This window comes from Alosa alosa, chromosome 23, assembly GCF_017589495.1.
Source record: "Alosa alosa isolate M-15738 ecotype Scorff River chromosome 23, AALO_Geno_1.1, whole genome shotgun sequence".
In the NCBI taxonomy this organism is placed as follows: domain Eukaryota; kingdom Metazoa; phylum Chordata; class Actinopteri; order Clupeiformes; family Clupeidae; genus Alosa; species Alosa alosa.
The window spans coordinates 21,357,613-21,385,112 of NC_063211.1; the positions used below are offsets into that span (position 1 = coordinate 21,357,613).

At 39.1% G+C, this 27,500-nt stretch overlaps 2 protein-coding genes across 3 annotated transcripts; both read left to right on the plus strand.

Annotated features, from left to right (window-relative positions):
- Positions 1-1,925: 1,925 nt before the first annotated feature.
- LOC125288640 (E3 ubiquitin-protein ligase TRIM35-like) lies at positions 1,926-5,450 on the plus strand (the record flags this gene model as incomplete). The annotated part of the gene is given in 4 exon segments (XM_048235164.1): positions 1,926-2,370; positions 3,388-3,483; positions 3,570-3,800; positions 4,527-5,450. Coding segments are annotated over 4 exon segments (762 nt in total). The 3' UTR covers positions 4,563-5,450.
- Positions 5,451-16,038: 10,588 nt separating this feature from the next.
- LOC125288561 (tetraspanin-8-like) lies at positions 16,039-23,187 on the plus strand. Of its 2 annotated transcripts, none has more exons than XM_048235022.1 (9): positions 16,039-16,141; positions 16,317-16,370; positions 19,707-19,820; positions 19,987-20,061; positions 20,285-20,362; positions 20,809-20,940; positions 21,043-21,081; positions 21,684-21,767; positions 22,076-23,187. In XM_048235022.1, exons 1-9 carry the CDS (start codon positions 16,082-16,084, stop codon positions 22,217-22,219), a joined length of 780 nt encoding a protein of 259 aa, XP_048090979.1. In that variant the 5' UTR covers positions 16,039-16,081; the 3' UTR covers positions 22,220-23,187. The 2 variants fall into 2 exon arrangements, with proteins under 2 accessions (XP_048090979.1, XP_048090980.1); XM_048235023.1 differs by having other exon boundaries at positions 19,707-19,804.
- Positions 23,188-27,500: the final 4,313 nt, after the last annotated feature.

A 27,500-nucleotide genomic window follows, 5' to 3' on the forward strand; every position in this document is an offset into this window, starting at 1 on the left:
GCAATGTATTTGTTTTCCATTGTAATTCCTCTGTATCCTATTACCTGTTCTTTGAAACCGATTTTCAAAATACTACTATGTATCTACATTTTACATTCATACATGATACACGAGCCTAATGCGATGTTTTTATTTTCCATGATAATTCTTCTGTGTCTTATTCCCTGATCCTGAAATACGATTATAGTCAGTCTACATGTTCCTGAATTACTATTTACTATTATCTTGCTTCATGTCCCTTCATCTTTCAAAGATTACAAAGATTACTTTACTGTTAGACTGTCAAGTAAGTGCTGTGAAATAAAATATCTGTTAAACTACAAATAAGTAACTGATGTGAAAAATGGATTTTTATCTTTAAAATGTTGATTTGAGAGTGGATGAACTCAATATATGGCACTTGTTTCCTGTAATTGTAAAAATTAAAGACCTGTTGTGTAACTAACGGAAGATCACATTTTTTCTTGTTACCCAACATGAAAATGATGTTATATACTTAACAGGAATTTAATGTTATGGTAGTCTGCCGTTAAACAACGGGAAGCTCCTGGAAGTCCTGCCAGTTGTTTCCTGTTAATTTACAGGAAATGAATGTTGTTATTTTACATTAACTTAATGTTAAACCAGGGCACCGTTAAATAACAGGAACTTCCTGGAAACTCTGCTGCCAGTTGATTCCTGTTTTTTTACGGGAAAATTTCTTACAGTGTATGCATTTTTGGACATTATATCTAAAGAGGCTTGTTCCACTTATCAATATAATTAGCTCTATGGAATTCTAAATGTATTTGAAGCTCAATATCTCAGAACTACTCAGACTACATGATGGCCTCTTCTGTCTCTCACACAGCAATACATACACGCAAGCATGCACGCATACACGCAGACAGACACACGCACACACACACACACAGACACACGCACACACACATACACACACACTTGCATAAAAACACCAACTTACATAAACACACATACATACACAGACATACACACGCACATGCACAAGTGTGTGCATTTTACAGTTTGTGCCCTAAATAAATCTATTGGGACACACTTCATGTTTAGTTTTGTTTTGTTTAGTGTAGTAGTTTATTTGTCAGGGGCCATGTACAGTTCAAGACCTGTACCAGAGTTAGCTATACAGCTAATTTACATAGTGGTCCCTGGGCAAGGGGGATAAAAGGACAAAATAGACAAATACAGACAATGCGATCAATACAGATAACACAACAAACAACTTATACAACAAGCATTACATAGAGTACAAACCAGCATACAGAAATATATCAGTTCCAGGTTAAGAATTCTGTTTGACAAATGTCAATAGTCTAATAATAATGTGAATGTTAACAGGGGTGAACATCACAAGAGATTTAATTAAATATGTCTCTCACCCACATACTCTCTCTTTCTCTCTCTCTCTCATTCACACATACACACACTTTTACAAAAAAAGCCTATTCCATTTTTGCCAAAACCACATTATTGCATTAATACTCTCCACACAAATACCAAATGACACATCTAGGCAGTGTCCTCCTCTAGAATAAGACTTCTTTGATAGCATACTTTAAAGTTTTTAATTGTGTGTCTAAATAGAGAACTATAATAAGTGTTTCACAAAAATGTATTTTAGAATTGCTCAAGGAATTTTAAGTAGAGAATGTGCAAAATGATTGATGCCAGAATGATAAAAGGTGCTTTGTCTGCCTTAACAATTTCAAATAGCTGTTTCATATTGTAGAATACCAATCAGAGTCCTTCTCGACCCAAGCCCCTCCCTCTGTTTCCCCCTTGTTGAAACTAGGAAGTGGATTCATTTTTAACTCTGTGTCAAAACCTTATGATGCGCACACAGACATAGCATTTGGTTTCAGCCACTGGAAAGCAGCTCACTAGATTGTGTTTTCTTGAATCTGCAGTGATCTTCAAGCACACTTCAAAAGAAAGTCTACCAGTAACTAGACAATGGCATCTAATTCTTTCTCAGTAGAGGATTTCTCCTGTCCTGTGTGCCAGGGCATCTTCAGGGATCCCGTTCTCCTCTCCTGTAGTCACAGCTTCTGTAAGCTCTGTCTGCAGATGGTCTGGGACACAGGATCTAGACAATGTCCAATCTGCAGGAGGATATCCTCAAATACTCAGCCTCCTCTGAATCTCCATCTAAGGAACCTGTGTGAGACTTTCTTACAGAAGAGAAGTCAGAGAACTTCAGCAGGATCTGAGGTGCTCTGCAGTCTGCACAGTGAGAAACTCAAGCTCTTCTGTCTGGACGATAAACAGCCTGTGTGTCTGGTGTGTCAGACCTCAAAGAAGCATCAAAACCATTACTTCAGTCCCATCAATGAGGCTGCACTAGATATTAAGGTATGGATTTTGACATGATACTGGCAGTTAATTTTAACTACACATAGGTTGCTTTTTAAGGAATTATGAATGTCTCACAGAATTGTCATAGAGTGGCAAAATGTTCCCTCCAGAAAAAAAAGAAAGTGGTGGGTGTTTTGGGGGCAGGGCGTCAGCGCCTGCACAGGGGCGTGTCACTGACGTATGACTGACGTTTGAACACTTCGGTTCCACGCCAGACAGAAGCCGGAGTACAAAACAAACTTGGTGTACACCTTCATTGATTTTCTCCCGACTGGAGGGTCATACTGTCACGAGGGTTTGGAGATCATGATACGAGGGTTTGGAGGGTTTGGAGATCATGATACCATGTCCAAAATGTGCATCCAGTGCTCAGAAATGGGGGATAGTGCCCCCCGATAGTGCCCCCCGAAGTATCTTCGTAATCAACCATCTTTGGTGACATGTTGTGGCGGTAGATGGGGGTTTGGGGGCAGGGGGAGCATGGCCGGATAGGATGTTGGATGAGCACACAATTTAGTCAAATTAGTGCACATTTTCTGGATATACTATGGGGCAGTCGTGGCCTACTGGTTAGTTCTTCAGGCTTGTAACCAGAGGGTTGCCGGTTTGATCCCCGACCAATAGGAACGGCTGAAGTGCCCTTGATCAAGGCACCTAACCCCTCACTGCTACCCGAGTGCTGTTGTAGCAAGACAGCTCACTGCTCTGGGTTAGTGTGTGTGCTTCACCTCACTGTGTGTTCACTGTGTGCTCTGTGTGTTCAGTAATTCACAGATGGGATAAATGCAGAGACCAAATTCCTTGTATACACAAGTTTACTTGGCCAAGAAACCTGATTTACATTTACATATTTATGTATATATACAATGACAATTATAATCACAATAATTACAATGACACCTGTGGGGTATGATCCCACATATTTCCTAGTACAAAAGTGGTGTGGCCCATTTAAGAACAACTTGCATTGCAACTTGGTGCATTAGCCAATAGTGAAGTCTGTGCATGTTTCAGGAGGAACTCAAGATTATGCTGCAGTCCCTCAGAGAGAAACGAAAGACTGAAGAAGAAGTGAAACTCAGAAGTGGCCAGGCAGTAAGAAATATTCAGGTAAGAGATGAATATTAGTCATTAACTTCAATTCCATTTAATTTTACAGCAGAAACTGAAAGTTTTTATTATGTGTGTTAATCTAGAGCCAGGCTCTAGAAAAAGAGAGGCAGACCCAAGAATATTTTGCGAGGCTTCGCAAGGGTCTACAAGATGAAGAGGCAGCCAGGATAGCTGCCCTGATGGAGAAAGAGAAGCAGATGATTCGGCCGATGAAGAAGAAGATTAAGAAGATGAGCAGAGAGATCTCATCTCTTTCAGACACAATCAGTGCCATTGAAAAGCAGATGGGAGCTGATGACCTCACATTTCTACAGGTAAGAAGCAGTCTTCAACTTCAGTGACAGTATGGACTGATTTCTCATCCGACAAAGAGAACTGGCGAGCTTTACTGAACTTGTACTGTAGACATGTGCCCAAATAATACAGTATATAAACCTCACATACAATCAGACGTCACAGGCCCAACAGCTTTTTGGTCAAAAAGCGTTTACTAGTGCAGCCAGATAGTTTTTGCCACTTGTAAACCTAGTCACCATCACCTCCATTTTATTGAGGGTAAAACAACATTGGTTAACTTTGACAGAGTATTTACTGTAGGCGTACAGCCAGATGATTCAATCAAGGGTAATGTCCAGGCTTCTGTGAAAAATAGGATTTTATTAGGTAGGAGGCAACAAGTGAGTAGTAGGATGACAATTTACTTAAAGGCTACACTGAATAGCGGCAAGAAAATGTTTATTTTACTGTCTAGAAAACCGAGCGGCTCTGAAAGCCAGTGGACCTAGAAAAAGATGTATTAGCCTATTATTGCATCATCACTTAATAACCGAATGGGCATGAAGTGATGCACACCTTTCCATTCACCATTCCATCTGGTGTATTAAGTGATGATGATGATAGAGAGGACAATGTGCATGTAAAACATAATTTGTGAATGAACACAAAGCCAACATTCAGCATTTATCCTTAGGTATGGTTTACTCATTCTGGCTTTAGTTTGCTCATGTTTTGCTGTAACTGACTCCACTGTTCTTTTCTAGAACTACAAGAGCACAGTGGAAAGGTGTTATTCTTGAAGTTCACCACGTCTGCGGCAGCGTCAGACATTGGATGTGTGGTGGAAAGATGTAGTTCAACAAACAAGTTTTAGCAATTAAAGGTGAAAATTATAGCAGCAAATTATAATGCAAGTGTGGCAGCAGTGGTATAAGCAGGATAATGGACTGCACATTGTGGCCGTATTACCACCTTGAACATTAATTATTTTTTTGGTACCCGAATGCCGTGCTGTCCATAATCTCTATATTGATATATGATATGGGATTTCTGTCAATATTAAATATGCCAATATTTTCAAACTTATTTTTGGCCTACTATCTCCAAGTAGAATTAACTATTTACTCTTATTGCGATGGCCTACATGTTGCAAATACAGACCTAATTCCTATTTCTATTCTTAATATATACTATATGCACTCAGCGATCATATGAAATTTCAAGCCCATAACATTTATTTGACAAAATGATCTGCTAAGAAATGTAAGTATAAAAATGAACATCAACAAATGCAACGTTGTGCACAATCGCACACCCCACCTTTAAGAAATCTAAATATTCACTCTTTATACATTTTTTTTTTTACTTGATGTACATGTTTACAAGTCTATTGTCTATTGTCTATTGGTGTAGATGTAGAATATGCAGTTTGACATAATTATGACATTTTCAAATAAACATCTCACTCTATTTGAACACATATGCTGTCACTCTCTGACTCTGATAATAACACAATTCTACATACTGAGAGAGAATGAGTGTTTCCATGTTTGAATATTGTATCTAATATCTCTCCTGTTTCTGTCTGATCCACTTTGACTTTTGTCATTCTGAGGATTACATATGTGATAAATGTATTTTATTGTGGAGAGTTCACCATTTTAAATGTCATATAAGGGCTACAAGTTTGTGACATGTAAAATCAGTTATGAAAAATTCACACATGCATAAATCAATATCTGATCTGATTGTATACAGTATGCATTGCGCTCTGTCAAAGCTATAATGTTGAATTGCAAAGATCATTCAATTCTATTGTCTTTTTCTCTTTTGAATAATACACTTGAATGGTTACCATGGGAACACACAGTAGCAGAGTGTTAATGTTATCAAGTGTCAAAGTGACTGGTTACCCAAGGAACATTTGTATCTTTTGCCTTTATATATCTATTCTCATTGTATTCCACCAGTTGGCCTTGACACCCAATGACCATGATGTCCAACTGACCAAAGACCAGAGTTCAGTAGGCTATTTACTGTAAACCATTTGACCAGTAGGCTATTTACTGTAAACCATTTGACCCGGCTCCACAGAAAGGGCTAGCGGGCAGGGGATGGATATCTCCCAAAGGGAGACAGGGAGTTAAGGTCAACAGGTTAAGGGTCAACAGGGGGCATTAACCTCTTTTCTGGAAGGTTGAACTTTACAGGAAGATGCAGTAGGGTTGCAGCTACCTCCAAGATTTTGAAATAGCCTACTGCCATCTGTTGGTGGAATGCTGTAACACAACTCTTTTTTTATATACCTTGTGCGCAAATGTTTTTACATTTTGTCAAATTACATTTCAAATGTATAGTTTGTGTGTTGTGATCCTGCTGCTCATAAGCGTTGATATACAGTACATCCTGCAATCAGCACACAGTAATAATCAGGGCCAGTCAGGGTCACCATGGACGTGTGATGCATAGCCCCTTGCAATATGTACATGACCAGCAGGTGGAGTTCTTCTCTAGTTAGCCGAGGACTGGAGCAGGATGGCACAGGAACATCACTACTTTATTGATCCCTTGGGGAAATTCAAGGTCACAGTAGCATACAGACAACACACACACACATTCAATAACAGCAGAAAAAGTAATTAAAAGTATATAATATAAAAAACACAACTAAGCAATAAGGACTGTAGAAGATAAAGAATATATCTTGAATTTCCCCTGGGGATCAATAAAGTATCTATCTATCTATCTATACTAAATATACTAAATACAAATTATACTAAATAAAACTTAATCTAAATCAATTGATTTGCAAATGAGTAAGTCAAACAGTGCAACAGTGCAAGAATAAAGTCTATGTATCTATATATAAATAACTATATTAAGAAAGGTATAAGTGTGGTCACAGTTCGGCTGTGGCATGGAGGGAGGGGTTGTGCATATGTGCTAATACAGTACGCAAACAGTGAGGCAGAAGACAAATGTAAAGTGGCTATTGGAGAGACAGTTCAAGACATTGGAGGTGGTGAAGAGGCAGACAGACTATGCGGAGAAGTCTATTTCTCCTCTTCCCTTGAGTGATGCATTGAACAGTTCAATGGCCCTGGGGATGAATGACTTCCTCAGTCTGTCTGTTGTGCAAGGCAGTGAGCGAAGTCTCCAGCTGATCAGGCTCTTCTGCTTAACAATAGTGCTGTGGAGTGGATGACACTCATTGTCCAAGATGTTGATCAGTTTGTTCAGGGTCCTTTTGTCAGATATTGAAGTGATACACTCCAGTTCAGCTCCCACTACAGAGCCAGCTTTCCTTACCAGCCTGTCAAGTCGCCCTGCATCCTTCTTCTTTGTGCTTCCTCCCCAACATACCACTGCATAGAAGAGGACGTTGACGCGACAGACTGGTAGAACATCCTGAGGAGCTTGCTGCACACATTGAAGGAGCACAGCCTCCTCAGGAAGTACAGCCTGCTCTGCCCTTTCTTGTAGAGTGCGTCAGTATTGGCTGACCAGTCCAGTTTATTGTCCAGGTGGAGACCCAGGTACTTGTAGGTGCTTACCACCTCGACATTGACCCCATCAATGGAGACTGGTAGCAGAGTGGGCTTAGATCTGTAGAAATCCACCACCATCTCCTTGGTCTTTGAAGTGTTGGAGTTGGAGATGCATTGAGTTTGCACCACTGCACAAAGTCCTCTACCAGGCTCCTGTACTCCTCCTCCTGCACGTTCCTGATACACCCCACAATTGCAGTGTCGTCAGAAAACTTCTGCATGTGGCATGACTCGGTGTTGTAGCAGAAGTCAGATGTGTACAGGGTGAACAGGACTGGAGAGAGCACAGTTCCCTGTGGCACTCCGGTGCTGCTGATCACAGTGTCAGAGAGGCAGTTCTTCAGTCTGACTAACTGTGGTCGCTCCGTCAGGTAATCTGTGATCCAGGTTACCAGGTGAGCGTCCACACCCATCTGCAAGAGCTTGTCTCCCAGTCTGAGGGGTTGGATGGTGTTAAAAGCACTTGAGAAATCAAAGAACATGATTCTCACAGCACTTTTCCCCTTGTCCAGGTGAGAATGTGTCCAGTGTAGAAGATAAGTGATGGCATCGTCCACGCCCACTTTCTCCTGGTATGCAAACTGTAACGGGTCTAGTGCATGGCGTACCTGGGGTCTGAGCATACCTAAGATGAGTCACTCCATTGTCTTCATCACATGTGATGTTAGAGCGACAGGTCTGTAGTCATTAAGCTCACTAGGATGTGGCTTTTTAGGGACAGGGGTGAGACATGATGTCTTCCACAGTGTTGGAACTTGTCCAAGGCGTAGACTTAGATTGAAGATGTGATTCAGTGGCTCCCCCAGCTCAGCAGCACAGGTCTTGAGTAGCCTTGGACACAGTCTGTCAGGCCCCGCTCCCTTACCCGTGTGCAGTTTCTTTAGTTTAGCGCTAACTTGAGTTGCTGTGACGATGGGGGGTGTAAGGGGAGGGGTGCATCTGGGATCTGTGTATCTGATGGCTGTTGACTGAGGTCGTTGTCGCCTCATTGTTCGTGATCGCCGTGTGGGGGAGGGGTGCAATATCCAGTGATGGCGGGGGTACGATAGCCTGTGATGGCGGAGGTGATACATGCATATGAGATATACATGCATATCTGCTCACATGAAAGTTTCGTGAGCACGTGAACACATTAAACTAAACTTTAGATTTTTTTTTGCTCATGTCCCCTTAGGGGCTCCGTAGTATACAGTTGGTTTACAGGGGGTGGTTTACTGTAGTAGGCTATAAATGAAATATGAATATGTGCAGTTTATCATGTACAGATATGTGCAGTGTAATAGCAGTGTATTAACTAAATATATTATAAGAAAAAACAGAATAAATATAGATATTCAGAATGAACCATATAGACAGATATGTGTGTACAGCTATGTGCAGTGTGGTAACAGTACCATTGTCAAAGCAGAATAAATATAGCTATGTAGTATGAACAATGTATGGACAACATGTACAGATATGTGCAGTGTAATAGCAGTGTATTAACTAAATATATTATAAGAAAAAACAGAATAAATATGGATATTCAGAATGAACCATATAGACAGATATGTGTGTACAGCTAGGCTTCTGTACCTCTTGTGCAGTGTGGTAAATGTCCTTCAGTGAAGCACCAATGATCCCATTGTAGGGCTTTCCTGTTGTATTACTTCACCCCACACAGCGATACAGCTGGAGAGGATGAATGGTGCCTCGGTAGAATGTGGTCATGATGGCTGGTGGAACAGTTTTATAAGTACAGTGAGTCTTAGCCAGTGAATAGGTCTTCACTGATGTATGCTCTCTCCACCCACAGCACCGTCGATGGATGGCAAAGAGTCAACAACAATCTCTTTGGGCCGTTATGAAGAGCAACCTGTAGAATATGACTATGAGACCCACCAGAAGTTTATTATTGTCAGCAAATTACTATGTGAGTATGTAGGTCCTCAACATGTACATGTACATTTATACATAACTTGGGGCCTCTAGAACAGTAGCCAGTATAGTAGCCATTGTGGGTAACATTATAGTAGTAAGGTATGTGCAATGAAGAGCAGTAGAATATGACTATGTGTAATTTCAAATGTACATTTAAGATTATTTATCAGTTTCAAATGTGAAGATTATTTATCAGCAATTGTTTTACCCATTGCCACACGGACCCACAGGTGCAAGGTCTAAACAAAGAAATATACCTGTTGGGAGTGAAGGTTTGGCTGCAGACCCAGATGGGAACACAGCGTCTGGGACAACACCTGCCCCAACTGACCGGTACTGTCCCTTTAGCTGAGGAGGTACCTGCTTTAGTCAACCCAGTAGTTTAGTGCTTGAGATTCTGAAACTGCTCTGGTTCTGATCTGATCAGAGGCCAACATGCTGAAACTATTTTAGTTTTGATTTGATTACACACCAAGATACTATAAACCATTCAGATTCTGCCCTGATTGTCCAAGATGCTGAAACTATTTTAGTTCTGACCTGATTACTCACCTACATACTGAAACCACACTGATTCGACGGGCACTTAGTCCATTCCAGACTTATACTCTTTTGGGGCGCCTGCCTTTGTTTTTTTTTGTTTTGTTTGTTTTTTCTGAGGATAAGCTGTTCCCCAGTAACCCAGTCCCCCTCTCTGTGCCCTCAGGCTGCGGTGGCGGTTGCTGCCTGCCCCCCTGAGGTGGATGACGCCTGGACATCATTCATGGATGGTGCCAGAGGAGAAGGGCCGAGCTGAGCTTATTTATGTATGCATTGCTATTTATTCATATAAATATTTAAATTATTTATATCACTAATAACTTATTTATGGTTCTATTTGAACTGTGGGTTACAAATACCTAGGAGGCTGAATAGGCTAAATTAACATAACAAGCCAGCTAGTTCAACAAGCAAGTTACTGGTAAGCATGCATCAGTTCATTTTTTCACAAGCATAGAGTGCCCTCTCGTGGCTGTAGACGGTATTGCTTACTCCTTGGTTCATGTCATTCAGTATGAATTAAAGGGACACCAGGCAAGCCTGATGCTTTTTCTCTACGAAACTCCCCCTCGCTCGGTCTGAAGCTCTTTTCCTTTTCTTTGCGTCTTCCGTCAAGGGTTTTAAGCTGCTTCTTCGCCTGGCTCTGCCATTATACACCGTTTGCAACAATCAATCTGATCCTGCCCGATTCGGCGGGTAGGATACACCCGAACTTGCAAGTGGGATATTCTTCCTACAGGCAGTAGGGGCGGGCGAGAGAGCCTTCATTTGCCCCGTAATGAGTCATTTAACCATATAACGACTTACGAAGATGATTAATTAACACGAAAACGTTGCCTGGTGTCCCTTTAACATTCGCGGAAGCGTCGCGTCTGACAGTTCATGCCTCCGCGTCTTCCATTTATTTCTGATAATGGACACCTCGTCGGGCATTATCCCTTACAAAACATGTTACATCATGTATTTTAATATATAAGTTGACCAGCCAAACTATGAAAACAAGTGTGACTTATAGTCTGAAAAATAGTGTAAATGTGACTGCTCGCCTTGCTAGCCAAGGTTGACGCTGCTTGTCAAATGACTGCCTGACTGACTGCTCCGTCCTGCTCTCCTGTCCTGTCTTTGCAGGTGTGGTGAAGAGGCAGGTCAAGGCCCTCTAACGGAGAGTTTCTGTGTGACCTCCCAGCTGATGCATCAGCAGGTGAGCTATCCGTTTCCTGCAAGTGGTCACCTTGCAATAATCAAAAAGCGAAACTGATAGACTATGCGATGTGAAAGAGATTTTGATGTCTAACAGAACTTAAATTCCGTACATCATAAATCATATACTGCAGCTAGTCTTATTCGTTCAAACATAAGGACATTGTAGACACAGAAGCAGGTGGCACCATTTCTCACTATGGTCTCAGTGATGAGTGATGGTACCTTTCTGATACATTTATGTGTGTCTAGAAACTTTATGACCTGTTTTTGGCTAAGCAAGGCGAGCTGGAGGAGACCATCCAGAAGAATGGTGCTCTCCGTAGCCTACTCTGTCTCCGGGGTGTGGGGGTGGCCTCTCATGATGCCGCAGCGATGCCAGACGACATGGAGGACAGTGACCCTCAGTACAAGGACGACTTTGAGTTTGACGACGGCGAGGTGGAGAGTGAGGCTGAGACCTGCTCGTGGAGACATATTTCACATCAATAATGGAGATGTTAGGAAAACTAGCTTTCGGTTAACGAAGATGCAGATAATCTTTCTAATTCATTTCTTTGTGAAACAGGCCACATTCTATGTTCATTTCAGCAAGATGAGTGTAATAAATGTTTTTTTTTGTTTTGTTTAATTAATTAGTATGCTATATCTTGATCGGGGAAACTTTGGGTTTCTTTTTCTTTCGGGACGATAATAGCCTGCAGCAAATTAACAGACAGAAGCACAGCTGGGCACGAGCCCAAACTAAAAAGAATGAATAAATGGAACACAGAATCTCGCTTCTCTCGCGTCAGTCACTGACAGTAGATATTGGTGAAGGGAAGTGAGTTACCGGCTTTACCGTGTTTGACCGTGTTTTGTTTAACTTTTTGGGCTTGATTGCACAGCTAAGGAGAAGAAAATATTATATGAAAAATGGTTTGTTGAATCTGTAAAACATGGAAATTACTGCCCAGCAGTAACCTGCGAAGTTCATTGCAATGTCCATATTTTATATGTTATATGTTTATGTATCCCATCTTAATTATGACAAATAGTGTCTTTATTTTGCTGCATAACAAGGCATCTGATTTGTTTGCTTGATATTTTGCCCTAATGTCTGGTGATGTGGCAACAGCATGTGTAGGCGCACTCTCTCGAATATGGTTTTGCAACTCTTACTGTACAAGAGTTTCCTTGTTGTTCTTCAGAAGTTAGATTTGTGTTCTTAAAATGATGAAATGAAAGGATACACATTGGAAAGGTACCAGTTGGAGGACACCTTCATCATTGATGATGCATATTATGATTGTTTCTCTATTAAATTCAGTGAGGTTTGTTGCATTATATGGATATATTACATTACATTAAATGCAGTGTTTTTTTAAGACTTTCATTCCTTTCTTTTGTGAACTGACTAAAAGGTTAATTATAGAAAATAGATTTTTTTTAGTACTTTAAAAGGTACCTTAAAAGATTACGTTTAACTCCCATAATACCCAGTGTACAGAACTCTGAAAGGGTTTGACTTGTGTGATGGAAAGACTAAGACTACTTACCTACAAGGAAAGTATACGTACGTTTTGAGAATGTGCATGTCTCATAGACAGGGGATTTCCAGTTATACACGAGGCACATTCTGTGGTCATGTTGAAAATGAAAGTGAAACCAAGTGAATCCGTTGAGTGTCTGATACTCTCAGACTTAGACAAACAAACAGAGGAATTACTGTTATATGTCATTCAAATGCAATATACTGATTTTAATTGTAAAGTAAACAAATATACAAAAAAGTGTCACAGCTCAAGATGATGTGTTGCACCTCATGTTTTGGGGGATGATATATAATGAAATGCATAGATGTAAAGCCAACTAGGTCTTTTTCTGTATTTGTTACCTGCGAGTTCCCTTTCTTTCCATTCAGTTATTTGTAATTAGGCTTCCCCACACAAAAGGGGAAATTGTTTGCTGAGGACTACTACATGTAGCCACTAAAATAAATGCTTATTATAAATGTCTCTAAAGAACCTTCAAATACTGGATCTCTTTTAACTTTGAAGCACTTTTGACTCTTTGTTTGTATAGACAGACTTTAATTTGTCTGTAAAATTCAGATGTAGGCAAATCATTTCACTGTGCAGTAAACAGGTGTTTATAAAAAATAAAAGACTAAAATATTCCATTTACATTGGTATTCAGACCCTTTTCCTTGAGATGCTTCTACAACTTGACTGGAGTCCACCTGTGCCTAAATAAATTTACTGGACATTATTAGGAGAGGCACACATCTCTTTATATAAGGTCTTACATATGATGATGATGTACAGTATGTCAGAGTGAAAACCAAGAACTGAGAATTGTCAGTAGATCTGCGAGACAGGGTTGTGTAAAGACACAGATCTGGGAAAGGATGCAAGAAAATGTCTGCAGCATTGAAAGTGCCCAAGAGCACAGTAGTCTCCATCATTCTCAAATGGAAACGTTTGGAACAACCAACAGTCTTCCTAGATCTGGCCGCTCAGCCAAACTGAGTCATCCGGCACGAAGAGTCTTGGTCAGACAGGTAACCAAGGACCCAATGCTCACTATGAATGACATCCAGAGTGCCTGGTTTCATCACACACCATTGGGAATTGTGGCCAAATAGTTCAGTCTTCGTTTCATCATAGCAGATGATTTTACTTCTCATGGTCTGAGAGCCTTTCAGGTGCTTTCTTTGGAAACTCCCTGCAAAAAATGGCCTCCATCTGTCCACTCTGCCATAAAGGCCTGATTGGTGGAGTGATTCACTGATGTTTGTCCTTCTTTACGCTTCTCTTGATATTTCAGTCTTTTATTTTTTATACATTTACAAAACACTCCAAACACCTGCTTTTTTGCGGAGTGTTGGAGTATTGTGTGCAGATTGATGAGGAAAAAAAATAATTGAATCCATTTTAAGATGAGTTTGAAACAAAACAAAATGTGAAAAACTTAAAAGGGTCTGAAAACTTTCCGGTTGCAATGTAGCTACATCTTTAGCGTACATCATTAGGCTAAACAATAATTCATCTACTCATAATTTGAGTTATTTTGTTTTGTATTCGGCAGTGAAAATGTTTTAGATTTGTGAACAGAGAATGACTAATGATTTTAATTATATTATTGCATCCATTTGAACAGTTGCAAAGTAATGAAAATAGGTAAAATGTTTTTGTTGGATGTAAGGAACTAAAGTTCTGTTCAAGTCTTATGACTGACCAAAGGATGTATAAACTATTAATGACCAAATAAACATTACAATACATCACTTAAAAAGGACAAATTTGTGTACTACTGAATACTTTTAAAGACAACAACTTAAGTAAAAATCTGACTTAGCAACTTTCACTTGTAAAATTTGACAAGGTGTATCTATACTTTCACTTAAGTAAAGGAATTGTGTACTTCGTCCACCTCTTTTTTTGCTTTTGTGAGCGCATCAAAATGGTTAATCAAAGTAGCCTACACGTTGAAATTGCGGCGGGTGGATGCCGCCGGTGTTTCAGTTTGTCTGATGATATTTGCATAAAACAGTGAATATTCATTCAACAAGGCCCTGCCTAGTTCTTAGCAGGGCTTTGCTCTGCCTCCGCCCTAGTGTTTGCAAAGTCAGACAACATAATGGATCTCACCGAAAAAATGCGGACATCACGTCTAATGAATGTCCACTTCAGCATTGTCCACACATGGCTACGACCCCTGCTGAAAAAAAGCCTGACCAGCTTCAGATGGTTTTCTGGTTGACCAGCTTGTTAACCAGCTTGTTTGACCACCCTATGATGGTTGACCAGCTAGACCAAAACATACCTTCAGCTGGTTTACCCAGCTTATGATGGTAATTCAGCTGGTTTTGCTTGTCGTACCACCTCAACATGATCATGCTTGGCCATGCCAGCTTCTGTTGGTCATTCTAGCAAACCAGCATGACCATCTTACACCAACAATGTCAAGCTTGGCAGGCTGGTCACCAGCATGACCATCTTACACCAGCTGTATTCCACATGACAGGCTGGTCACACCAGCAAGACCAGCTTCCTCAGATGGTCAGTCCAGCAAGTCCACCTTGTGGCCCAACCAGCTACAACAACAAAGACCAGAAGAAAACCATTAAAGACCAGCAGGTTTCTAGCTGTTTTTTCAGCAGGGAACAGAACAAAACAAGAAAACAAAGTAAAGCAATGGAGATCCTGATGGGGTTCGGACTATGAGTCTATGACATAAACTGAATAAACTGAATGTTGTCTGCCGAAGAATGGCGGTTTCCAAAAAGATATTGTAATTATAGCTTTAGTTAACACAGGGTAACATGTGAGAAATATATGCCCATGACGATGATGATAAAGAAGACGACTAATACATTTTGATAAGATAATATAATGGTAATGATAACATGAAGTGAGACTGTCACAAACTGCTGTGATTCCAATAAATAAGCAGTATAAGTTTGCTAATCATTTGCTAACCCAGATAGCAAAGGTGTGTAATCAGATGACTAAAAACTCGTCAAGTCACTCAAAAGGCAAAACTATTATTGAAAGACATCAAAGTGAAATGAGTTAATGTAGCTCTGCTCTAGTGTACTAAAATGTACCAGCAATGTAAGTATACAGGAAACATTTAATTCCAGCAAGAGGCAACAAAGTTGCCCTATGTTTATTTTGTATTATGTTTAAGTTGTCCTATAGTGGTAACTGTTGGGATATGTTATAGATTATGGTTAGACCGACCACAATATAGGTCTTTACACATACAGTGTATTGAATTGAATTGGATCATTTGAAATGATATTGTCCTTTAATTTCTAACAATTATTATTATTATTATTATTTTCTCTCTTATAGATCAGTGATTTCTCCAAGAGACATGTACTTTCACCTGGTCGACTTAATACAACATAAAGCAGAAGCTCTGCAGCATTCAGCATCCTCTCATAAACATGCAGTTGAAATGCACTCTAGCAATGCCAATGTCATGAGGTGTCAATGCTATTTACTTGAAAAACTAGCTTGTCATTACAACTGGGAGTTCCCGGAACAGTTTGACTATAATATTTCCTGCTTTCAAGCAGTTAAGCTCACACCAAGACATACTTGTGTATTGAAAGCATTACAATGGCTTCGATTAACAAATGTTTGAAATGGATCTTCATCGTCTTCAACGCACTTTTTGCAGTAAGTGACTAGTTTATTTTATAATCTACATGAATGGAGATATGTTTCAGTTCTGTTTGCATTCATGTCAGAGCAACTGACTGTAACTGTGATGTATTTACCAACTGTAACAGCTTTCAATCTTCATTTGGTCAATTTTAATACTCACTGAGTTTTCGTTTGGTTTCATTCCCAGCTGACAGGTGCTGGGATTGTTCTACTGGTACACGTTTCAAAGATTGCGGCAATGGTAAGGACTATAGCCATAGTAGTCAACATTGTATATGTCCCATATATAAATTCATGAACAGTGAGATATTTATACATGTTTTCCTTTTACACTTCCTTTTAGAGTCTAATAGTATGGCATGGCTCTGTTCTTCCCCTTTTGGTGTTACTCTTGTCTTTGTTGTATTGTTTTGTTTGTTTGTTGTTGTGTTTCCTTGACTTCCTACTATGTAAAGCGACCTTGGGTTTGAGAAAGGCGCTATATAAAATAAACATATTATTATTATTAGTCTATCTAATGGCATTGACTAGGGATGAATACATTATGAAGCCTGTCAAACTGACATCAAAATATGATCTACCTCTTTTGATTGACTTAAAAAAAAAAAATAGTGACTAAATAGAACATGAACTTTTATTTTAGTAAAACAATTTAATATAACTTTATTTCAGTGTTATGGTAGCATGATGCACAATAATTCTCATTACCGATAAAGGACACCATTAGTGGGAAAAAAAATTGCAGATTTTAAAGTGACATTACAGTAATGAGGAGCAGTTTTACAATAAATGTAATATTTCCTTTTGCAAAATGCCATAAATATCAATGTTAACCATAAATATAGATATTTTTACACAACTTTGCATAATCTTCTTCAATGTAAAAAGGACTTTTCATGAAAATAAAACAAAAATAGAATAATGGATCTGGGCGCATTTCGGTAATGAGAATTCACTGTGGTTTTTGGTTAAATTGCTATGAAATTGTGTTAAAATGCCCTAGTGCCTAGTGTTCTTGTAGAACATATCATAGTTACTATTAATAAAATATTATTTTCAGAAAATAGGACTCAGACATGTTCACTACAGCTTCATGAGAATCACCCCATAGCTACTTGAGATACTTGAGATCCCTGCACTGATAGGACAGCTTGTGTCTCTCAAAGGCAAAAGGAAGAGGAATGCATTCAGAGCAGGAGTTTAATGATCAGATATTGTGGGTTTTGTGTGTGTGTGTGTGTGTGTGTGTGTGTGTATGTGTTGTGTGTGTTATGACAAAGAATGTGTCCCTGAAAGAGTCCTTGGAAAGAACAAACCTGTTTTGCCACAGTTGTATAAGCTTGCATGTAAATTAAGTGTTAGTATTGGCATGGTGATACAACATTAAATGTCCCATCAACAATTCATAGGAACATTAACAGATCCTGATTTTAAACAATGGGATGCTGGCTAGTTAAATGTAGGACTATAGAATTTATTCTACTTAACAATTGTTACGTTTAGTTTGTGATTACATATGCAAGTGATTATTTCAGACAGTGCTGAGTGATAATAATAACAACAACAACAACAATAATAATAATAATAATAATAATAAATATAGCTGCATGCAGCAATGCGGGGGCCTAGCAGAGCGCTATAGCAGGAATGGCGTTGCCATGGCATGAGCAAGCACTCACAGCAAGAGGCCAAATTACACCAATGTCTTTGTGCGTTCTCACAATCAGCTACCATGTCCCTCTACCAAGTTTGGACTTCATACATCAAAGTGTTGCTGAGATGTGAGCTCACTTTCTTTATTACAGCACCCCTAGAGGCCAAATGAGACCACTTTACTTCATGTCCTTACAATCAGCTAATATGTCCCTGTACCAAGTTTGGACTTCATACACGAAATGTTGCTGAGATACGAGCTCACTTCCTGTATTACAGCGCCCCCTATAGAGGCCAAATGAGGCCAATTTCCTACTGTGTCCTCACAATCAGATACGAAGTCCCTGTACCCAGTTTGGACTTCATACATTAAAGTGTCTCGAGATGTTAGCCCACTTCCTGTTTTACCAAGTTTGGACTTCATACATCAAAGTGTTGCTGAGATGTGAGCTCACTTTCTTTATTACAGCACCCTAGAGGCCAAATGAGACCACTTTACTTCATGTCCTTACAATCAGCTAATATGTCCCTGTACCAAGTTTGGACTTCATACATCAAAGTGTTGCTGAGATGTGAGCTCACTTTCTTTATTACAGCACCCTAGAGGCCAAATGAGACCACTTTACTTCATGTCCTTACAATCAGCTAATATGTCCCTGTACCAAGTTTGGACTTCATACATCAAAGTGTTGCTGAGATGTGAGCTCACTTTCTTTATTACAGCACCCTAGAGGCCAAATGAGACCACTTTACTTCATGTCCTTACAATCAGCTAATATGTCCCTGTACCAAGTTTGGACTTCATACATCAAAGTGTTGCTGAGATGTGAGCTCACTTTCTTTATTACAGCACCCTAGAGGCCAAATGAGACCACTTTACTTCATGTCCTTACAATCAGCTAATATGCTTCATCGCAATATTTGATTGTTTGATTGCCAAGTTCCGTGAAAATCGGATGAAATTTGTGACCGCTGAAACTTTTCGTAGAGTTTGGACTAAATCCAATATGGCGGAGGTCCAATATGGCGAAAAGTGACGTAATAGGGGTCATTGAACTTAGGTCGGTCCAGGGATTCCAATGGTGCCTGATATGTGAAAATCAGACGCACCGTTCAATGGTCACATGCGTGAATGCAATCCAGGTTCGACCCATTGGTGGCGCTAGAGTGTTGGACATAGAGTTCTGTAAATTGGTGAGAGTGATCATGGGATTGTCCTGAATCAGTGCACCGAATTTCATTAGAAATTTTAGACCCAGCGGTTACATTTTCGGCCAAATTTTGACCCGTTGGTGGCGCTAGACGGCTGGGTTTAGAGATCCGTAAATGAGCATGAGTGGTCAGTGGAGTGTCCCGAAACTTTCTGCCAAATTTCAGCACTTTTTAGCCAGGCGTTCTATGGGCTGCCATAGACTCCAATGTCGGATGTATAATAATAATAATAGGAAAAGCTAGTAACTCAATGGGTGCCTTTGCAGCTTCGCTGCTTGGCCCCCAACTAGTAACTCAATGGGTGCCTTCGCAGCTTCGCTGCTAGGCCCCCAATAATAATACATGTATTTTTATAGCACTTTTGTAGAAACTCAAAGAGGCTATTGTAGCATAACAAAGGTTGTGGGTGTTGAGCATAGGCTAGTTGAATATTGAAAGTATATTATGATTATGGTTATGGTTATGGGATTTGGCAGACACTTTTGTCCAAAGCAATATACAAATACAAAACAATATAATACTTAAATTTATATTTATATTATTATGTTCATTTATTATGATTAGATTACGGCCTTGGTAAGGACATATTATGAGAATGGGAATGGCAACACTATGTGCTATAGTTTAGAAACTTTCCAACCATGGCTCTGTATTTCACACACAGTTTAGGCCAAAACAGTTACGTTCTATTTTATCCCCAAATGTTTGGCAGAGAGAGGAAGTTGGGAATTTCTGGTCAGCATCCCTGTTTGGGGGACTTATGACAGGGATTTCCGTCGTGGGTGCCTACGGTGCATACAGAGAGAAGAGGTGGGCCCTAATCTTGGTAAATATGTGGCATCAGCCCTCATATTGCTGTTCAGTTCCTATTTAACCTGGTAGTAGATAAGCTCTATACGCATAGCGTCAAAAATTATTAAAAAAAAAGAAAAATTAAAAATGTAAAATGCTATCCGTACTTGTTTAAACGGTACTCTCTTTTATTTTGACAGTTTTCTGCTCTTGTGAGCATTGGCATGGTCATTTGCCTGATTGGGGCTGTTAACATCGTTAACGTGAGGCACATGGTAAGAGTTGTTAAATCTTTAAGAGTCTTTAATAACAGGACATTGTACATTTATATTTAAACATTATTGCATTATTTCATACAAAGTCTGACTACCAGTCATTTGTTACTGAAGCATGGATTTCCATATATTTTTCCTATACCAGATGAAGCATTCAGTTTTCAAACCGTCTGATTTTATAAATGCACATATTAAATATCTTATTTCTAACCATTCTGTCAAGATAACCAGAAGAATTGAAGATCTCTTTGAAAGCGATGACATGAATACGTTTTTTCAACTGTCTCAAGAACAACACAATGTAAGCAATCATCTTATAGTTATTTGCATTGCAGTTGTAAGTCATTAAATTAGTATGATACTAATTTACTTAAATATTACAGATTCAGGCATAGTCAGTAATACAACTGGAGTTGAATTTTAGTCAGCAATGCAGTTGCCGTTTTGCAAAAGGTTGTTGATCTTTGAGCTCAACTGTCAGTTAAAATACTCACCTCCCTTCCATGCACCTGACAGCTCTGTGTTGATTGGCTGGGATTGTTTAGGCTTGGTCCAAGGCAATACACTATGTTTATTCCCCCTTTACAGATCCAGGACCATGACAACATCAGATTTTTTTAAATACTAAAACTGAAGGACAGGACTAGAATATCGCGAAGATAATGGATTTGGCAAAATGTGTATGAATATTGTGGTCCTCCTTATGTAAGACTATTTGTAAGGTATTTTTTATTCCTGTATTTACAGCTTGAGTGCTGTGGCACACGCAATGGCTACCAGGACTGGAGTTCACAGGTTCCAGAGTCCTGCATCTGTCCAGAATCCTACTGGGGTACTCCAAAATGCCAGAGGGTGGCAGTGTCTCCCAAAAAATCTGGGGTAATGTTTTTATATACCTTATACAGTATGTGTTATATCATATGAGTAAGCCCAGATCAATCCTGTTCTTGAAAATTACACTGATGTTACTTTTCTTCACAGTATTGGCACAAAGAGATGTACACAGAGGTCTACAGTGAGGTATGATGAATATGAACAAACATGACACACTTTGAAATGATTTTAGGCTTCTCCAAAAGCTTGTTAATAGATGTTTTGTTGACACACATAGTCTGAACTTTTGTTTGAGCATTTCCAAATTCAAAGGTCTTTAGCTTAATTCATGTAAACTCAACATCACAGAAAACAATGCCTTATTCAAAGTCAGGTTTAAGGCTTTCGGGGTTCAAAACTAACTGTTGATGGTTGAACCCAAACAATAAACCAAAGCACCCGAATAACAAATATCAATTTGGTCTGACTGATGAAAATGCTGTGCGTCAAAACATTAGTCATTTGCACCTATTAAAAAGTCTCAAAGTTATGTGTGTGCACCGTATCTTCCATTGGGTTCAGTCATCTGAAGTGGTCTACTGGGTTTTGCTGACACTATAGTATAAGTACAGTATACAGTCCTGTTCTGTGAGCTCTGATCTCCATTTTGTGCAAGGGTGAGAGCATGTGACTCCTTTATCATAATGGCTTTGGATTCCTAGAATGCAGTTGGGAGTATCATGCACTGTAAAAATTCAGCACGTCTACCTCAGTTCAATTTCTAATTTAGTCCTTCATATTATTTTTAGCCATGTCTTCCTTTCTTCATGCGGTTCCTCAATACGATGATGGATGCCACAGTTGGGATTCTTTTTGGATTGGCTATTGTGGCGGTAAAAACTTTCATTCTTGATTTTGGTCATTTATTTCCTGTTTTACTGATGTTTGTGTTAAGTAGAGGCCACACAGCTAGTAAAAGCAACTGTGATTTTAGATCCTCTGTTATTATTTTCTTGTTCATATGCAAACAATTGGCAATTATCAAATTGATATTAAAATGTAGACAGACGTAAAACATCTTATGTGGATACTAATGAAATGTCTGCTAGTACCTGCTGTCTTGCTCTAACTTGTAATCACATGACATAGCCTAATAACATAAACATAACAAACATAACATGCTTTATTTTGTAATCTTCAGCTGATTGGGGTAACCATGGCCATTATCATGACCTGCAAGATCAAGAAGCAAATGACTGCAATGCCAGTGCCCACTTATGAATGCTCCAAGCCTCCTGCATATGAGGAGTTGTATACAATGAAATCTATGCCAGAGCATGTCTAAGATTTTTGTTTCAACATGCCTCATATTGTTTTCTGACCAATAAAATTTGAAAATCATCAGGACAAATTATTTTTCTATTTCTGTTAATTGATAATATGTCAACATTTTATGTTGCCAGATTTCACCTATGCATTTTTGTTTACCTTTTTCGAAATGTATGCCTGCACATGTTTGCACTGACATATCTCTTTTATGATGTCAGTTTTTATCTGTATGTATGATTTTGTGCCAAATTTTTCATAGAGCAAGATAAAGAAAAACATGATTTGGAATGGAGGAGAATGGTGGTATTTTCTGAAAAGGATTGGTATAAGCAAGGACTCTGCTCTGTAATAACATTGTAATGTTGAAGTAATGGCCATGTTTTCTCATACGGTATGGGGTTTTGTCTACCAGCTTTAGCACCTTGTTTTAGGCATTAGTGAGTTAGTGAGAATTGCTCCCATGCTTCATGGCTGGTATGTGTTTATGTCAGAATGTGTAAAAGTTAGACAGATGGTGTGTCTTCTACATAACATGTCATCTGATTTTATAATGTTTGTTCTGGTTGTCTGCCAACAGGATATTTCTGTCAAAAAGTTGAAAAAGTCTAAAAAGTTGAAATTAAGAAGGCACAAATGACAGGTACCATATTCTGTGGGTACCTTATAACACCTCTATGTAGTTGTTTTACCTGAAAAATGGCTTACTTTTAATATGGAGATAGCATCTCTGACATTGCTGAAGCATATCTGGAATGCCCAGTATTGCGCCATGTACTGTAACTAGTTTCATACAAGGACACAATGTGTTTAAACACATTCAGTGCAGTCATGCTGAAAATGAATGTGAAACAAAGCAACATTTTTGAAGGCCCACTGTGAAGATATTCTCAGGCAATTAAATTGTAAATAAATTGCAACATGTTGTGTATGCAATACATGAATTTGATTATTAAAAAAAAAATGTTGTGTTACAGCTCAAGGGAATGCACTGTAGTCATCCTCATGTTTTTGGAATGGTATTATGATAATAATAAAATTAGATTATATTTGTTAAAGGTGCTCTAAGCAATGTCATCCGTTTTTAGGCTAAAACATTTTTTGTCACTCACAGCAAACATCACCTCACCATCCGCTAGCTGCCTGTGTCCTGAATACACTGTAAAAAAAACATGATCTCTGTGGACAACCCAGGCTCCAAAAACAGCCACAAAACAACTTAAAAACATAAAAACATAACAAACTGTTCCCCCTAATCACCGATGAGATGCGCGTTTAGGAGAGTTTCAATTGCACTGGAAGGAGGGGGAGGAAGTAGCGAGCTAGCTTTCTGTTTTGTTTGAACGTCAACAGAAGTGATGTTACCCAGTGTAGCAGGTAGACCTTCTCTGCCTGCTATTTCCCCATAGCACCTGGAAGTGCTAATGAAGGGGGCAGGGCATAGGCATTTGAGCAATCTGGCACCAGTGGAGTGCTACTTAAGAGGGGCAGCAGCCAGTAGCAATGTAGACTCCACTGGTGTAGCCCCTGTCTGTGCTACCGTCAGGTATGCTGTCTCCCCGTAGACATTTGTGGTTTTATGTTATGTATATTGTGGTGTGTTCTTTGTTCAATCTTCTGTGTTCTGTTCTTTTAGGCAGCACAGTCATGCTGATGGGGAACATGGGTCGTGCTGCTGTCTTGTCTTGTCTTGGTTTTGCTTTGGTTATTTTATGTTTGGTTTTTGTGTTGCCTGTCTTGTCCTTCTGTTTGTAACTTTCATCTTTATTTAGTAGGGAGGTGGCTCTGAGGGGGTGTAGTTTAAGCTAACGGTGATGTTTTGGTGTATTCCTTGTAGCTTTACTGTGTACCTTTGCTGTGTAATAGGTGAACCTTTCTTTATGCTTGCATGGTATTGGTCTGAATTTCCATAGTTGCCACCCTCAGATCTCCACTTCCCTACCTTTGTCTTAATAAATATTGTTTTCCTGTAATTCATGTCCACTGTGTAGTTACGAACCTCAAAGCAGTACAATCTCTTAAAGATTCCCTGATGCACTAGGCCTCAGGGTGGCGTAGTCAGGCTACTGTGATTGGCCCCTTGGCCCTTCCTAGGTACCACCCTGTTACACCAGCATCGCTTAGAGTGCCTTTAATGGTCCCTTTTTTCATCTACAAGACTTTTCTTATGTCTTACACTCTTTGAGCTTTAAGCCTCCAGTATCAGTTGGACCAGGCCATATCCAAAAGCCAGCCAAATGTCTTTCCACATGCAGTGTATCTTGGCTTACCTTGTGTAGGACAGTGCAAGTCACTGCAATTGCACTGACTGTATAAGCTAAGGAAAACCACTAGAAGGGACATGGCTCTCAGCACCACTGAGACATGGATAGTCAGTTACTCTTTCACTTCTTTAGCTCTCTCTCTCACTCATTTTTAAATGTTGTGTTACTCACAACAGATGTTGAAATGCATGTTATTAACACTCATTTAAAATGTAAGTCAATATAAAAAAAATATATGCAGTATTTAGACAGATACTTATGTGGTTTAGACAGACATCAGTAATCAAGCACCAAGAATGACAGCCATTTTACAGACCATTTTAGTTTCCGTTTCTTTATGATTTGTATGTATAAAATATGCATTTACATGTAGGTCAATCAAATAAACTACAACCCCGCCCTTTCTGACAGGATGAAGGATGCTGTGATTGACAATGTAGTAAACATTTGATAAGTTAATAAGTAAAGCAATGGCCAATAACAGGAGATATATAATTTACTGCACATCAGCTGATGCTGCTGTGACCGTGCTATGGCCTGCTCTGAGCCCATATGAATACACAACAAACAGATAGAAGTCATAAGGAGAGACTTTTTTAATGAGGAGACACAGCACTCAAAGAATCCTCCATAGAAATGCATGGGGTTAGTTTGTAACACCAATATGGCAGTATAGCTTACACCAGTAGTTCCCAAAAGTGGGGGTCGGGGCCCCCAGGGAAGTCGCAAGACAGCAGAGAGGGGTCATGAAATGATAATCAGAAATATATATATTTTAGCCATAATTGTAACAACAGATAAAAATAGTAGTTTAACATTTCAAAGTGTTTATTTTGTGGTATTATGATTGTGTTTCGATAGGCCTATTAGTGCGTGTGCGCTGTTGCGTTTGTATTCTTCTACCTCCAGGGATAGTGGGGGCCCCAAGTCACTGGCACCGTTATTTTGGGGGTCGCGGGTTGAAATGTTTGGGAACCCCTGGTCTACACATATCCCGCCCTTCTTACATGCCTCCCCATTCACTTGAAAAGGAAAATAGCTGCCCGACAACTGCCCGTTACCAAGATTGCCTATAAGGACTTTGGTATAACCTGACAAAGTCTAATCTCACAACAGTCTAATCTCAAAATATTGACTTAACATACCGGTAATATAAAATATGATAACAGTTTTAGAAAAGCAAAAAGTTGTAGGTCACAAATGCTCCAGAACAACTAAGTGAGATGTTAGGGACTTTGCTTTGTGTCATGCCCAATAGTGTCCTTTAGCTATTTTAAAATCACTGTAACCTACAAACTCCTTGGGGTTACTAATACATTTCAGTGATTTAGTGAAACAGTTGTAGGCAAACACCACAAATTACAATTTTGTAACATATCAAATAAGTGCAACATGTTTTGCTTGTGCCTACTGAGCTGTACCATTGGCAAATCAAATCACTTTCAATGTCAATTTGTTTATATAGCACATTTAAAAAAACATAACATTTTGTTTATCTTGTATCTCATCTACATTTACAGGAAGGCTCTGTGACAATAAACTGGTTTTATGGCTCAGCAGCATTCTCCCTTTGCATCAGACGCCTTCACACCATTCCAGACATGCAACAAGATGTGTACACACCCACACAGTAATCTTCCCTTTCATCTGATATGGGGCACCTTCACCTGTGTGCACCACTACATTCCATGTCCTATTCCAGAGATCTGGAAATACCCCTTTCATTTCCTTATCTAAAGAAACCTTTTTGGTTTTATAAAATGTCAGCTGCTCCTGTGCGTGTATCCAGGTAAGTTTTACGTAAATGTTTTCATTGAACCTTATGTGATTTTTTTTTTCTAATTTGATGTGTCAGCCATCCTCATTATCCATTATTTGTCAGTATTATTTTCCATTCATTCTGGTTCAACATTTACAACATTGAAATTGAAATGACTTCCCAGGCCAACTGTAACTGTTCCTGTGTTTCACACCTAGAGTCGACTGAGCCAACAAGTTTACCTCAAAAACAATATCCTTTACTGTTAGCATCAGAAATGGCTGTGTGTTTAAGATCATTCTTCATCTTCTTCAACATTCTTTCATTAGTGAGTGACTTGTTTGGTTCATAATTGTAAAAAATGATTTTGAACTTAAAACAACACAATGTATTTCTTTTACCTTAAAGAAATGGCTTTAAATTAATTTTCATGATACACAGGCAGATATAGCTCTACTGAGTACCTGCTACATATTGTAATACCAGGTGTTCCAGGCGCACATCTGCAATATCAGAGACTATATTCTTCATATTGTAAGACAGTGTAGTGTCAAAATTAATTTAAAGCTTATTCAAAGGTAAGGTAAAAGAAGAATATTGTGTTGCTTTAATGTGAGATTCACTGAGTGTTACAAGTGTAACAAGCCAACTGCAAAACCAAGGCAAAACTTTTCATATGCTGATAGCTATATCTTTATACATCATAAACTGATTTCGCTTCATTTTCAGATGGCAGGTGTTTTCTGTCTTATAGGTTATACGGTAAGTATAACACACTTTACATTAAATACAACCCTGGAGGGGTCATTGCGAGATATTTTTTGGTGTATATCCAGAAGACGTTCACTTATTTTACTAAAGTGTGTTCTCATTTCACAAAATTGTGCACATACTTTTTAACTATATAATAATATAATAATAATAATCTTTATTTATAGAGCGCGTTATCAATTGTGCTCTCAATTTTGTAAACGGAGTGTCTATTTACACCCCTGGTACGAATAGCCTTGGCCACACAGCTGATTCACACTGAGCTATTCACACCCTGTGACAACAAAAAGACGTTGCTCACGTGCACAAAAAACATAGCGGACATTCGTTTTTTCGTCAGCAGAAAGTGAAGAATTATGAAAGGTTTCGGCACTAATATCTGTTCAAATTAAGTTTTAGATTGAAAAGTTGTGTTTTATTTTCATAATCTTCATTCAGTAAACACATAAAACTGTCAGTTTGTTAGTTAACAGAAATTTTGTGAATATGATGCTCAGGCCTATAAA

What these genes read in the sequence shown, in the direction of transcription:
- LOC125288561 (XM_048235022.1), top strand. Translation starts at nt 16,082, where the DNA reads ATGGCTTCGATTAACAAATGTTTGAAATGGATCTTCATCGTCTTCAAC. An exon ending in AGAGGTGGGCCCTAATCTTG is followed by an intron (nt 19,821 to 19,986) that starts GTAAATATGTGG and finishes TTATTTTGACAG; the next exon opens with TTTTCTGCTCTTGTGAGCAT. An exon ending in TGTCTCCCAAAAAATCTGGG is followed by an intron (nt 20,941 to 21,042) that starts GTAATGTTTTTA and finishes TTTTCTTCACAG; the next exon opens with TATTGGCACAAAGAGATGTA.